Source organism: Neofelis nebulosa, chromosome 8 (assembly GCF_028018385.1).
Source record: "Neofelis nebulosa isolate mNeoNeb1 chromosome 8, mNeoNeb1.pri, whole genome shotgun sequence".
Taxonomy (NCBI): Eukaryota; Metazoa; Chordata; class Mammalia; order Carnivora; family Felidae; genus Neofelis; species Neofelis nebulosa.
In genome coordinates, this window is record NC_080789.1 from 10,327,367 (window position 1) to 10,338,728 (window position 11,362).

The window sequence follows — 11,362 nt, forward strand, 5'->3', positions numbered from 1 at the left end:
CCTTTCACGTTTAGGGCTTTATCAACCTGGAACTGGGTTTTGTATCAGGGGAGACCCAATTTCATGTTTCCCACATGAACAACCAGTTTCCCCAGCCTCACCTGTGAAGAAGCCCGTCTTTCCCTCCATTTCTGCAGGCCATGCTTCCACAGAGGTGGCTCGGGGGTCCTTGCTTGGTTGTTTCTGTGTTCTGTTCCGTGGGCTGGGTCCCTGTGCCCATGCCCTGACTTTCCCGTTGTTCAACTTTCCCGGTATCTGGGAGAGCAAGGCCTCCCACCTTGTCCGTCCCCAAGGGTATCATGACTGTTCTTAGAGACACCATAGAGAAGTAGTTAAGAGCGCGTGCTTTGAGCTCCTGGGTGGCTCAGTTGGTTAAGCATCTGACTCTTGATTTCAGCTCAGGTCATGATCTCACGTACGTGAGAGATCGAGCCCCACGTCGGGTTCTTTGCTGACAGCGCGGAGCCTGCTTGGTATTCTTTCTCTCTCTCTCTCTCTCTGCCCTTTCTCCACTCTCTCTCCCTCAAAATAAATAAAACTAAAAAAGAAGAAGAAGAAGAAGAAGAAGAAGAAGAAGAAGAAGAAGAAGAAGAAGAAGAGCAAATGCCCTGAAGTTTCTTCTCAAAAATAGAAATAATGTAGACCTGCCTCGTGGGGTTTCCAGGAGGAGGAAAAAAGTTACTATGTAAAAGCATGCGCGGCACACAATGTGAGGTTCAAGGGTTACTTGCTGCTCTTTGTGCTTCCGGAAATGGTAGCATCCGATCGTCAAATTCTACAGACTATCAACTCCTACTGGGATTTTGATTAAGATCGCATTGAATCTGTACGTTTATCTGGGGTGGGGGGAGAAATGACATCTGAAAACGCGGAGCCTTCCAATCAGAGGATATAGGAAAGCATTCCACTTGTTTGAAGTGTCTCCATGTGGCTTTGTAATTTTCTCTGTCGAGATCTAGCACAATGGGGTGTTTGTATCTGTTTCAGGTACTTAATGTGTTTCGTGCTACTGTAAATTACCCATTTTTAGGGATACCGCGTATTTATTTTACAGTGTTGAATTGTGGTAAAATATACATAACATAAAATGCGTCATCTGAACCGTCCGAGGTACAGTTGACTAAGTGCCCAGCAGACTCACACTGGTATGCAGCTGGCCTCCCAGACTTTTTAATCCCGCAAAACTGAAACTCTGTTCCCGTTAAACACCCCTCCATTGGCCTCTCCCCCAATCCGTGGCAACCGCCGTTCAACTTTCTGCCTCTATGATTTTGATGACTCTAGAGGGATCTCCTGTAAGGGGACCGTACAATATTTGTCCTTTTGCAGCTGACCCCTTCCACGGAGCATAACATCCTGGAGTTTCATCCGTGTTGTAGCACCTGTCAGAGTTTCCTTCCTTTTTAAGACCGAATAACACGCCGCTGTCTGGATACACCACACTGTGTTTATCCGTTCATCTGTCGATGGCCTTTTGGGTTGTTTGCATCTTTTGAGCATTGTGGATAATGCTGCTATCCACAGGGGTGTACAGGTACCTTTCCTAGATCCCGCTCTCAATGCCTGGTGCCTTGGACAGAGAGAATTCTGGGGGGCTCCGTTGGCTAATAATATTTTGTTTAGATTTTGCATCCCATGTTCACGAGTGAGCGGGACGTGTGTTTTCCCATTGGGGGCTGCTGGGTTTTGGTTTTGAGGGAGTGTTTCTCATTTTCTATTTTCTGGAAAAGTTGGTCTAAGAAAGACTTAATTCTTCCTTGAGTATTTGGTAGAATTTGCCAGGGAAGTCACCAAGGCCCGGAGTTTGCTTCGGGGAGGATATTTGATGATGGGATTAATTTCTTTAGTGGTAGAATTTCTAAATGTCTTCGTGAGTTGGTTTTGGTTATGTTTTTCTAGGAATATGTCCATTTCATCAGATCTTCAAATTCATTGGCCTAGAGTTGTTTAGAATATTCTCTTATTATCTTTTTAATGTCTGCAGCATCTGCTGTGATGGGCCCTTCAGTCCCAATTATGTACACCTTCTCTCGTCTTTACCAGTTCTGCCATAGGCTTTTCCATTGGACTGGTCCTTCAGAAAACCAATTCTTGGATATTTATTGGTTCTCTCTTGTGTGTGCTTTTTGATTTCATTTATTTCTGCTTTTATTTTTATTCCTTGCACTCTCTTTGGTTTTATTTCAGTGTTATTTTTTAACTCCTTGATTTTTAACCTTCTGTTCTTAAAACTACATTTCTCAATTTCTAAACTTAGGGAATTCTCCGGTTGTATTTTTGTTATTACTTGCTTTGTGGACTTACTTGTACAGTCAATTCTTATAAATGTCCCACATCTAATTTGAAAGAATATGGATTCTGCATTGGGCACCAAGTACTGCACAAATCGATCAAGTCATATCGGCTAGAAATGTTGCTGAAAATTTCCAGGGGCGTCTGGGTAGCTCAGTCGATTGAGTGTCTGACTCTTGATTTTGGCTCAGGTCATGATCCCAGGGTTGTGGGATCAGTCCCTGTGTCAGACTCCACACTGAGCATGGAGCCTGTTTAAGATTCTCTCTCTTGGGGCGCCTGGGTGGCTCAGTCGGTTGAGCGTCCGACTTCGGCTCAGGTCATGATCTCGCGGTCCATGAGTTCGAGCCCCGCATCGGGCTCTGTGCTGACCGCTCAGAGCCTGGAGCCTGCTTCGGATTCTGTGTCTCCCTCTCTCTCTGACTCTTCCCTGTTCATGCTCTGTCTCTCTCTGTCTCAAAAATAAATAAACATTAAAAAAAAAAAAGATTCTCGGGGCGCCTGGGTGGCTCAGTCAGTTGGGCGTCCGACTTCGGCTCAGGTCATGATCTCACAGTCCGTGGGTTCGAGCCCCGCGTCGGGCTCTGTGCTGACAGCTCAGAGCCTGGAGCCTGCTTCGGATTCTGTGTCTCCCTCTCTCTCTGCCCCTCCCCTGCTCATGATCTGTCTCTCTCTGTCTCAAAAGTAAATAGAAACAATAAAAAAAAAAAATTAAAAAAAAAAAAAGATTCTCTTTCTCTCTCCCTCTGCCCCTCTTTCCCACTCACATGTGCACTCTCTCTCTAAAATAAAAAAAATAATAATAATAAAATAAAATAAAATAAAATAAGTGTCCAAATCTGCCATATCCTTAAGAATTCTTTGTCTACTTCTTTTATCGATTATTGAGAGAGACATGTTGAAATCTCCTACTCTGGGAACTTGCCCTTTTGCCCTTTAGTGCTGTCAATTTTTCTTTTAATATTTTGACACAATGCAATTAAGTGCATGTATATTTAAATTTTTGTGTATTTTTCTAGTGACTGGGATCTTTTATTATTATGAAGCAGCTCTCTTTACCTCTAGGAATGCTTTTTGCTTTAAAGCCTGCTTTGTCCTGATACTAGTACAGTGACATCAGCTTCCTTTGGTTATATTTGTGTGGTAGGTCTGTACTCACCCTCTAATTCAAACTTCTTTGAATCCTTATGTTTTAGAGATATCTTTTGTACTTTTACTTGTAATCTTTTACTCTTTGTTCTTATCTAGAGCATTTAGCCCATTTATAGGCATTAAATGCATAGTAATATATTGATTTAAGTCAACTAGTTAAGTCTGATTTAGTTGATTGATTTGACTATCAGAAAGTTCATGTGGTTAATCTAATAGTTTATATGGCTGGTCCATTTTTATTTATATGATTACTGATATATTTGGGATGATATGTGCCATCCTATTTTGTTCTCCATTTCTTTTCTCTTTCTTACCTTCTTTTAGAGTTGCTGAATAATTTTTATCATTATATTCCTCCCCCCCCCCCCCATAGTTTCAAGTTTGTGAACTCATTTCTTTTTTTGTTAGTGAATACTTCACTTATGAAAGCCTAAATTTAATTGATACCATTACCCTCCCCTCAGATAATCAAGGATTTTAAAATAATTTAATTCCATCTTGTTTTTTTTAAGCATCACAAGACATTATTATTAGCTTTTGAAGTTGGTTTTCATTTAGATTTACCCTTTAGACTTACCCAGTAGTGTGCTGGTAAACCAGATCTCTGGGGGGAAAATGTCCTGACTTATAGTGTTCGCTAATTCCCATGGCATGAACACTCCCACCATGGCCAATTTCAAGTTACCAACCATTTAATAACCACCTTGTGGGATTTAGCAATAGGTTCTTACCAGCCAGTATGAGCTGGCTTCTGCACACCATTGGCTCTGTGTGTGTGTGTGTGTGTGTGTGTGTGTGTGTGTGTGTGTATGCATATGTGTGTGTGTATTACATCTTTGCTCTACAGTGTTTCTTGCATCTCAAACTTGCATCTGTGACCACTTTCCTTCTGCCTGATATGAATTACTTCCAGTTTAACCTGCATGGTATTTATTAGGCTTGAATCTTTGGATTGTTTCCTTTCTTCAGTTCTGGAATCCTGAGTTTTTTCTCTTCAACCCTTGCCTCTTCCTAATTTTCTCTCTTCTCTCCTTGTGGAACTACAATTAAACATGTGCTAGACCTTTTCTGTCTTCTGTTTCTATTAATTTCTCCTGTATATTCTGTCATTCTGTCTCTCTGTGTTACATCCCAGACAATTTCTTCTTACCTGTTTTCCAATTCACTAATTCTCTCTGTAGCTTTATCTAATTTTCCATTTAACCTATTCATTGATTTTTTAAAATTCTATTGCTTTTTTATTTTTTAATTCTAGAAGTTCTCTTTGGTTCTTCTTCAGTTCTTCTGGATCATTACTGATAGTTTCCTATTCCTTGGTGATTTTATCGCACTTGCCTTTGATGTCTTTAAACATTGTAGGCATAGCTGTTTTATCATCTGTGTTCAAGGACTCAAATAGCTGCAGTCTTTATAGGTATATTTTACTGTTTATGTTGGTTTATACTGGTTTTCATTTATGATGTTTTATTTCATTGTGTGTCCGCCCCTCGCTTTTTTACTGTGTGGTGTTCCTTAGTGTTGAAATATAATATGACTAGATTCTATGAGGCCTAGAATGCAAGTATCTCCCTCCAGATTGTTTTGTGTTGTCTCTTCCAGGTACTAGGTACCCTACCATCTAATGCCACTATAACTAAATTCTTGACATAAAGTTTGGGGACTTCCCCGAGGTGATATGAATTTAGACCACAAATCTGCAGGAGGATTAGCTTGTGGTTATACATTTTCAGGAATTTTTCTCTCTCTCTCTCTCTCTCTTTTATCCAATGCCAAAGCAACTTTCTTCACAGGCTCTGGGGTGGGAAAGGGGCAGATTTATTTCTGGCTCACCCCTACCCAAGAGTGTAGTCCTTTGGGGTCCCAGCCTAATGTGGGGGTCTCCCATTAGACCCTGAAATTTTGGTGGGCCCTGGGCTTGGACTTTTGTCTCCCAAGTCCCATGAAGCCATCAAAACTGAAACTCAAATGTACTGAGTTTGGTATCTGCCTCAGGTCAAACCTAGGTCTATGCTTCACTTACTTCTCTGGATTTTTGCTTATCCTCAGAGCTTACCCTGGTATTTCCCTTCTGTCTTGTCAGGTCTCCTGTGTTTTATTTTTACTCTTTTTTTTTAATGTTTATTTTTGAGAGAGAGAGCATGGGGAGGGACAGAGAGACGGGGACAGAGGATCTAAAGTGGGCTCCATGCTGACAACAGACAGCCCAATGCAGGGCTTGAACCCGGGAGCGGCAAGATCATGACCTGAGTGGAAGTCAGATGCTCAGCCGACTGAACCACCCAGGAACCCCTGAGGGGATTTTTAAAAGTAATTTTTCCAGCATTTCACTTTTTGTTCAGTGGGGAGGTTGTTCAAATAAGCTTTCCACAGTATTCCCGGAAATGAAAAACTAGTATATTTTTCCTATGCAGAAGCAGAGTTTTTGTCCCCTTTCCTGTGTGGTGGTGTTGTTGTTTTTACAGCATAACAAACGTATTTCTTTGTTAGTCGGCTGGCACGATTTGGAGTGGGTGCAAAACATTTACTTACCCCTTCTCTTGCTACTGTTTATTTTTTTTTAAGTTTATTTTAAAAAAAAATTTTTTTCTTAATGTTTTTATTTATTTTTGAGACAGAGAGAGACAGAGCATGAGCAGGGAAGGGGCAGAGAGAGAGGGAGACACAGAATTGGAAGCAGGCTCCAGGCTCCAAGCCATCAGCACAGAGCCCGATACGAGGCTCGAACTCACTGACTGTGAGATTATGACCTGAGCCGAAGTCGGACGCTCAACCGACTGAGCCACCCAGACGCCCAAGTTTATTTATTTTTTTTTTAGTAATCACTATGCCCAACATGGGGCTCGAACTCATGACCCTGAGATCAAGAGCTGCACGGTCCTCCGACTGAGCCAGCCAGGCGCCTCAGACCGGGCCATTTTTTACTGTAATAATTGCACTGCAACCAATAGCTTTTTGCAAGAAGCTCTTACTGTAGCTCAGATTATTCCTTTGGGATAGATTTTCCAAAATGGAATTCTCAGATCAAAGAGCCAGGATATTTGTAAGATCTTAGTACACATTAGCTTCCCAGGGGGCTATGCCAGTCCGCACTCCCTGCACTATTTAAGGATGCTCGTCTTGTCTGAGACAAGTAAGAGTCTTTAATAGATTATAGACTCACACGGCGGAATGTTGAAGAGGTTATCAAAGGTGACACGGTGAGAAGTCTCCTCCCACTGCTGTCTGTGAGCTGTAGCCACCGAGCTGTCCCCTGCCCTAGAGGCAGCTCATCGCTCCTAGGTTCCGTTCATGGGTCCTTCTGACCAAGCCAATAGGCACATCAATTTTTGGGGTTTTGTTTTCAAATAAATGGTGGCATAGGATGCGCACCGGTCTAATCCTTACTTTTCGCACTTAACTGTAAACCTTGATGCTCACGGCCTATCAGTGCATCAAGTGCTTCCTCGGTTGTTCTGCAGTGACACAGAGCCCACGGAGTAGGGGAGCCGCGATGCATCGGACCATCCCGTTGGTGGACCTTTCAGCTGCTTCCAGTGGTTTTCTCTGTCCACCGATGCCGCTGTTGACAGCTTTGCGTGTGTCCGTGAGAATGTCTTAGGATGAACTCCCAGAACTAGGACTGATGGGTCCAAGGATAAGGCCTTCAGTGATTCGGATGCAGACGGCCAACGTGGGTTTTCAGGGGTGGGTAAGTCAGGGACTTCAGCCGTCTTGCCCTTCGTGTCTCTCCAGGGTGATGCTGACAGGGACGCTGTCTGACCGGCAGCCTGCTGAGCTTCACCTCTTCCGGAATTACGAGGCCCCGGAGTGTGTACGGGAACCTCGTTTCAGCCAGAATATTAACCTGAAGCCTCCGACTCAGCCCTCAGGTGAAAACTATGTTTGCTGCATCCGTGGGAAACAGTCGGCCTGAGAGGCCGCGGGGTGGTGGGTGGGAGTCGTAGGCTTGCTGCTGGGCACCCCCAGCCCACCACCATCCCTCACACTGCCCTGAGTCTTTATCAGCTGAGGGCAGGCCGCACCGGGGCGCTCTCCAGTCTCAGGCTGGAGGAGGCCCCTGGAGGTCCTCAGCTGCACCCTGCCTTCCACCGGGATGGCAGGGCCAGAGAGCATGGCCTGTGGGTCCTGCTTCAGAAGAGCCCCCAGCCTCTCCACCTCTCCCTACAGACCCGCACACGCACAGGCACGTGCACCCTGGGACTGCATGGGTTTGTACCGGTCCCTCGTGCCACTGGGCCACCCTCTTCCCTCACCCCCAGAGCAGCTGGTGTGGCGAGCTGCCCGGAGCAGTGGGGCAGCCCCCACCTACTTCCGGCCCAACGGGCGCTTCCTGGACGGCGGGCTGCTGGCCAACAATCCCACGCTGGACGCCATGACCGAGATCCATGAGTACAACCAGGACATGATCCGCAAGGTGAGAGCGCCGCGGGTCAGAGGGGCTGGACGTGACCGTCCGCCGTAGCCACCCCTGTTTCAGCAAATCTTACTAAGGACGGACTCCTAGGAGACCAGATGGCACTTATTTTCGTGCTCATTCGTGGGTGCCCTGGACAGCAGCTTTATCTCACGCTCGAACTTGCTTGATGGGCCGTGTCTGCCCAGAGCTCTGTGCTAATCAGAGGGATTCTGAGGCCCAATCTGCACCGAGTGGTGAAGGGTGGCTAGTGGGCAGCAGGCAGAGTGGTCCATGCCTGCCTCGATGCTGGCTACCCTGCCCAGCCTGGGGACACACGCTTGCCCTGTATAAGCAGGGCTATCTATAAACAAGGATACGCCCCTCCAGGGGTTTGGGGTGCTGAGATAGAGGACCACGCAGGAGCCCAGGAGGAGGATAGCCTGTGCTGGGAGACCTGGGGGCTTGCAAAGGGCCCGTGGAGGAGACCTCTAGGGAGGAGACCGTGCAGAGTCAGTGACCCAGAGGAACAGAAGTGGGCCTTAGCCCTTAGCGCAGAGGCGGGGCTAGGCCCGTGTGTTACCAGCAGAGGTGCCGAGACGTGGGCTCAGGCCTCGGAGCCAGATGGCCTCAGGGTCTGGACGCTGGCTCTGCCTGTGCTTCGCTCCAGCCACTGCACGGGGGATGGGTGGTACCGGCATGGGGACTGTCATGAGGCGTCCGTGCGCTTTTGTGTAAAATGTTTAGGACGGTGCCTGACCCCTAGTGTGCCATATCCTTGCCGGCTGTGGTTCTCTGTGGTCGTCAGGAAGCCCAGGACGCAGACCCTGGATGACACAACAGGGGTGGCGGTCCGAGAGGCAGGCGCCCTCTAGCGGCCAGACCGGGCAGGGCAGGCTTCCTTGGAGGAGGAAGGGCTCAAAGATTTGGATGGGGAGGGTCATGGGTCGTCACCCTCTGTCTGAGTCGCCTCCTACTGCAGATGAGGACCTTGGATGGCCGGGAGACTTGTCAAGGTTGCCCAGCATGTTGGAAGCAGAGCTTGTTGGGGAGAAGAGAGGACAGCACAGGCTCTGGTTCTGCCACCTGGGGAAGGTCCGCGGGTGGGCAGATCCCCTCCAACTACCCCTGTCCTGTCCCCAACAGGGCCAGGAAGGCAAGGTGAAGAAGCTCTCCATCGTGGTCTCTCTGGGGACAGGGAGGTCCCCACAGGTGCCCGTGACCTGTGTGGACGTATTCCGTCCCAGCAACCCCTGGGAACTGGCCAAGACTGTTTTCGGGGCCAAGGAACTGGGCAAGATGGTGGTGGACTGTGTGAGTTTGGGCCCCTCCCCATGTCCTCTCCCCTCTGGATCTCAGCCCCCAGGGACCCGGGGCATCAGGGAGGCTCCGTTGAACCTCTTTAGCTGGCCCAGGGGAGGGGGCTCCTGATTCAATCTCAGTGCTGTCAGGGACCCTTAGTGACCACCTACACCTGGGGCTTTCAAACACAGCCCCCCTTCAAACACAGCCCCGTGCGGAAGCCCAGGATATCAGACGGACAAAAGCCTGTCCCCCTGACCCCGGTCAGGGGCTGCTGAACCACCTGAGAAAACCTCAGACCGCGCCCCTGTGTGACACAGCTGGGACAGTCACTGCGGCCCAGGCAGGGGGACTCTGCCGAGGAGTGGCTAAGCCAGGCTAGAACCTGGGGGTCCCTGGGCAGGCGCTGTGGGTACAGCGTGTGTAGGACACTCACACAGACTGCTTCTTGCCAGTGCACGGATCCGGATGGGCGGGCCGTGGACCGGGCCCGGGCCTGGTGTGAGATGGTCGGCATCCAGTATTTCAGGTGAGGCCTCAGCTTCGGCTCCTGACCCTCGGCCCCAGCCCCGTGTCCCGGCCTGGCCAGACCCAGTGAACTAACCCACCCAGCCCTCGGTGTGGATGTCCCCTCTCCCCACGCGGCCGCCCCGTGCCCCAAGCCCTCCCCAGTCCTAGCTCTCGTCCCCAGCCCAAGCCGAGCCTCCTGGGGTGACCCCCTCCTCCTTGACCCGGACAGATTGAACCCCCAGCTGGGGACTGACATCATGCTGGATGAGGTCAGCGACACAGTGCTGGTCAATGCCCTGTGGGAGACGGAGGTCTATATTTATGAGCACCGAGAGCAGTTCCAGAAGCTCATTCAGCTGCTGCTGTCACCGTGAGGCCGCTGGGCACCCCCCGCCACCCCATCCCACCCACCCAGCCCTTGATGGAGAGGCCAGGTGACATCTAACCAGCGCGCCACTGGGCAGAGCTGGGCCTCGGCGGCTCTGCATCTCCAGACCAGACAGACCAGGCCTCAGAGGGCACTGGGCTTCCTGCCTGAGGCTGGTCCTGGGTCCTGCCCACACCGTCCCCACCTTCTGGCACTTTTTGTCATTCCACGCTTAGAAATCCTAGAGCCTCACTGGGGCCCTCTCCCTGATTGCCAAGGACAACTGACGCTTGGGCCCCCAGCCCTGTTAGCTCAGACACCAGGCGTTCTCCCAGGTCCCCTGGCGGAGGGGGGATGCCAAGACCCCTTCCACTCTCTGTCCTCTTCCCTGGGGTGGGGGCTTGGAGAAACAGGCCTTTGCCCACCCATCAGCAAGGGAAACCCGAGCCCCGCCGACTCTGCCCTCAACACACATGCAGCCGGCTGCCTGCACCCCTCGGAACTGCCCCACCCTGCGAGCTCCCCTCAGCTCTCAAAGGTCACTTCTGTGACTTCGGTTATTCCTCCCGACCCGAGGTGGTTGATGGGTGGGGCGGGGATCCAGAGCCTGCCCTTAACTGAAATAAACGGTTTGATTCAAGCTCACCTGTGTTGTGTGCACTGTGCTCAGAGTCCCCCAGGGCCCGGCACCCACCAGCTCCCTTCAGCCTTGACTGTCCTCTTCCTGTGCCCCCTTGGATGAATGCTGTTTTCCGGGCTCCCCTGGGGATACTACTTCTCTGTTCCAGGCCCCCCCAAATCAGGCCGTGAGGGTGTTCAGAGGCAGCAGCTAAGTCCACTTGCCCACGGTGGGGGGTGAGGACGAGCCCCAGTTGCCGGGGCAGGCAGGGGATGAGACCCAGAAAGGGCAGGAGGCTTGGGCACGGTCCCACGGCCAGTGCGGAGGGACAAGGTCTGGCCCGGGTCTGTGTGGCTCTGGGGCTTGTGGTACCGCCTCTCCAGCATGAGAGGGGCTGGGCAGGCTTTGGCAGATGTGGGATCCTCAGCCCTTGAAGTGCGGGTGTGAGCGGCTTGGGGTAGAGAAGAGGCCAGAGAACGGCGATGCCCACTGGTACGTTTGGCCTCAGGGGCTGGGTCTGTCGGGGAGGGTTCTGGGGGAGGGTACCCCCGCAGCTCTGGCCCCTCTAACTTGGACAGGGCCCAATGTGGGCAGACGGGAGGGCGAGGGTCCCCCCATAGCCAGGGGTCCCTGCGGGGCCTGGGGAAAGCTCGGCCTGGAGGAGGAGGTGACCTAAGAGAACGGCCCATCCACGCGTGCCCACCAGCCCACCGCTCACAGGGGTAAA

General features: G+C 50.2%; 1 protein-coding gene across 8 annotated transcripts in view; it reads left to right on the top strand.

Annotated features, from left to right (window-relative positions):
* The window catches only part of PLA2G6 (phospholipase A2 group VI), a 61,195-nt gene extending 50,534 nt beyond the window's left edge, over positions 1-10,661 (top strand). For 6 of the 8 annotated variants that reach the window (XM_058741308.1, XM_058741307.1, XM_058741311.1 and 3 more), the window contains 5 exons: positions 7,177-7,313; positions 7,704-7,858; positions 8,984-9,151; positions 9,595-9,668; positions 9,879-10,661. In XM_058741308.1, coding sequence (XP_058597291.1) covers positions 7,177-7,313; positions 7,704-7,858; positions 8,984-9,151; positions 9,595-9,668; positions 9,879-10,023 — 679 coding nt within the window. In that variant the 3' untranslated portion in view covers positions 10,024-10,661. Of the gene's footprint in view, positions 1-7,176; positions 7,314-7,611; positions 7,859-8,983; positions 9,152-9,594; positions 9,669-9,878 lie in introns of those variants that run through there. The other 2 variants (XM_058741312.1, XM_058741313.1) reach the window with 2 other exon arrangements.
* Positions 10,662-11,362: the final 701 nt, after the last annotated feature.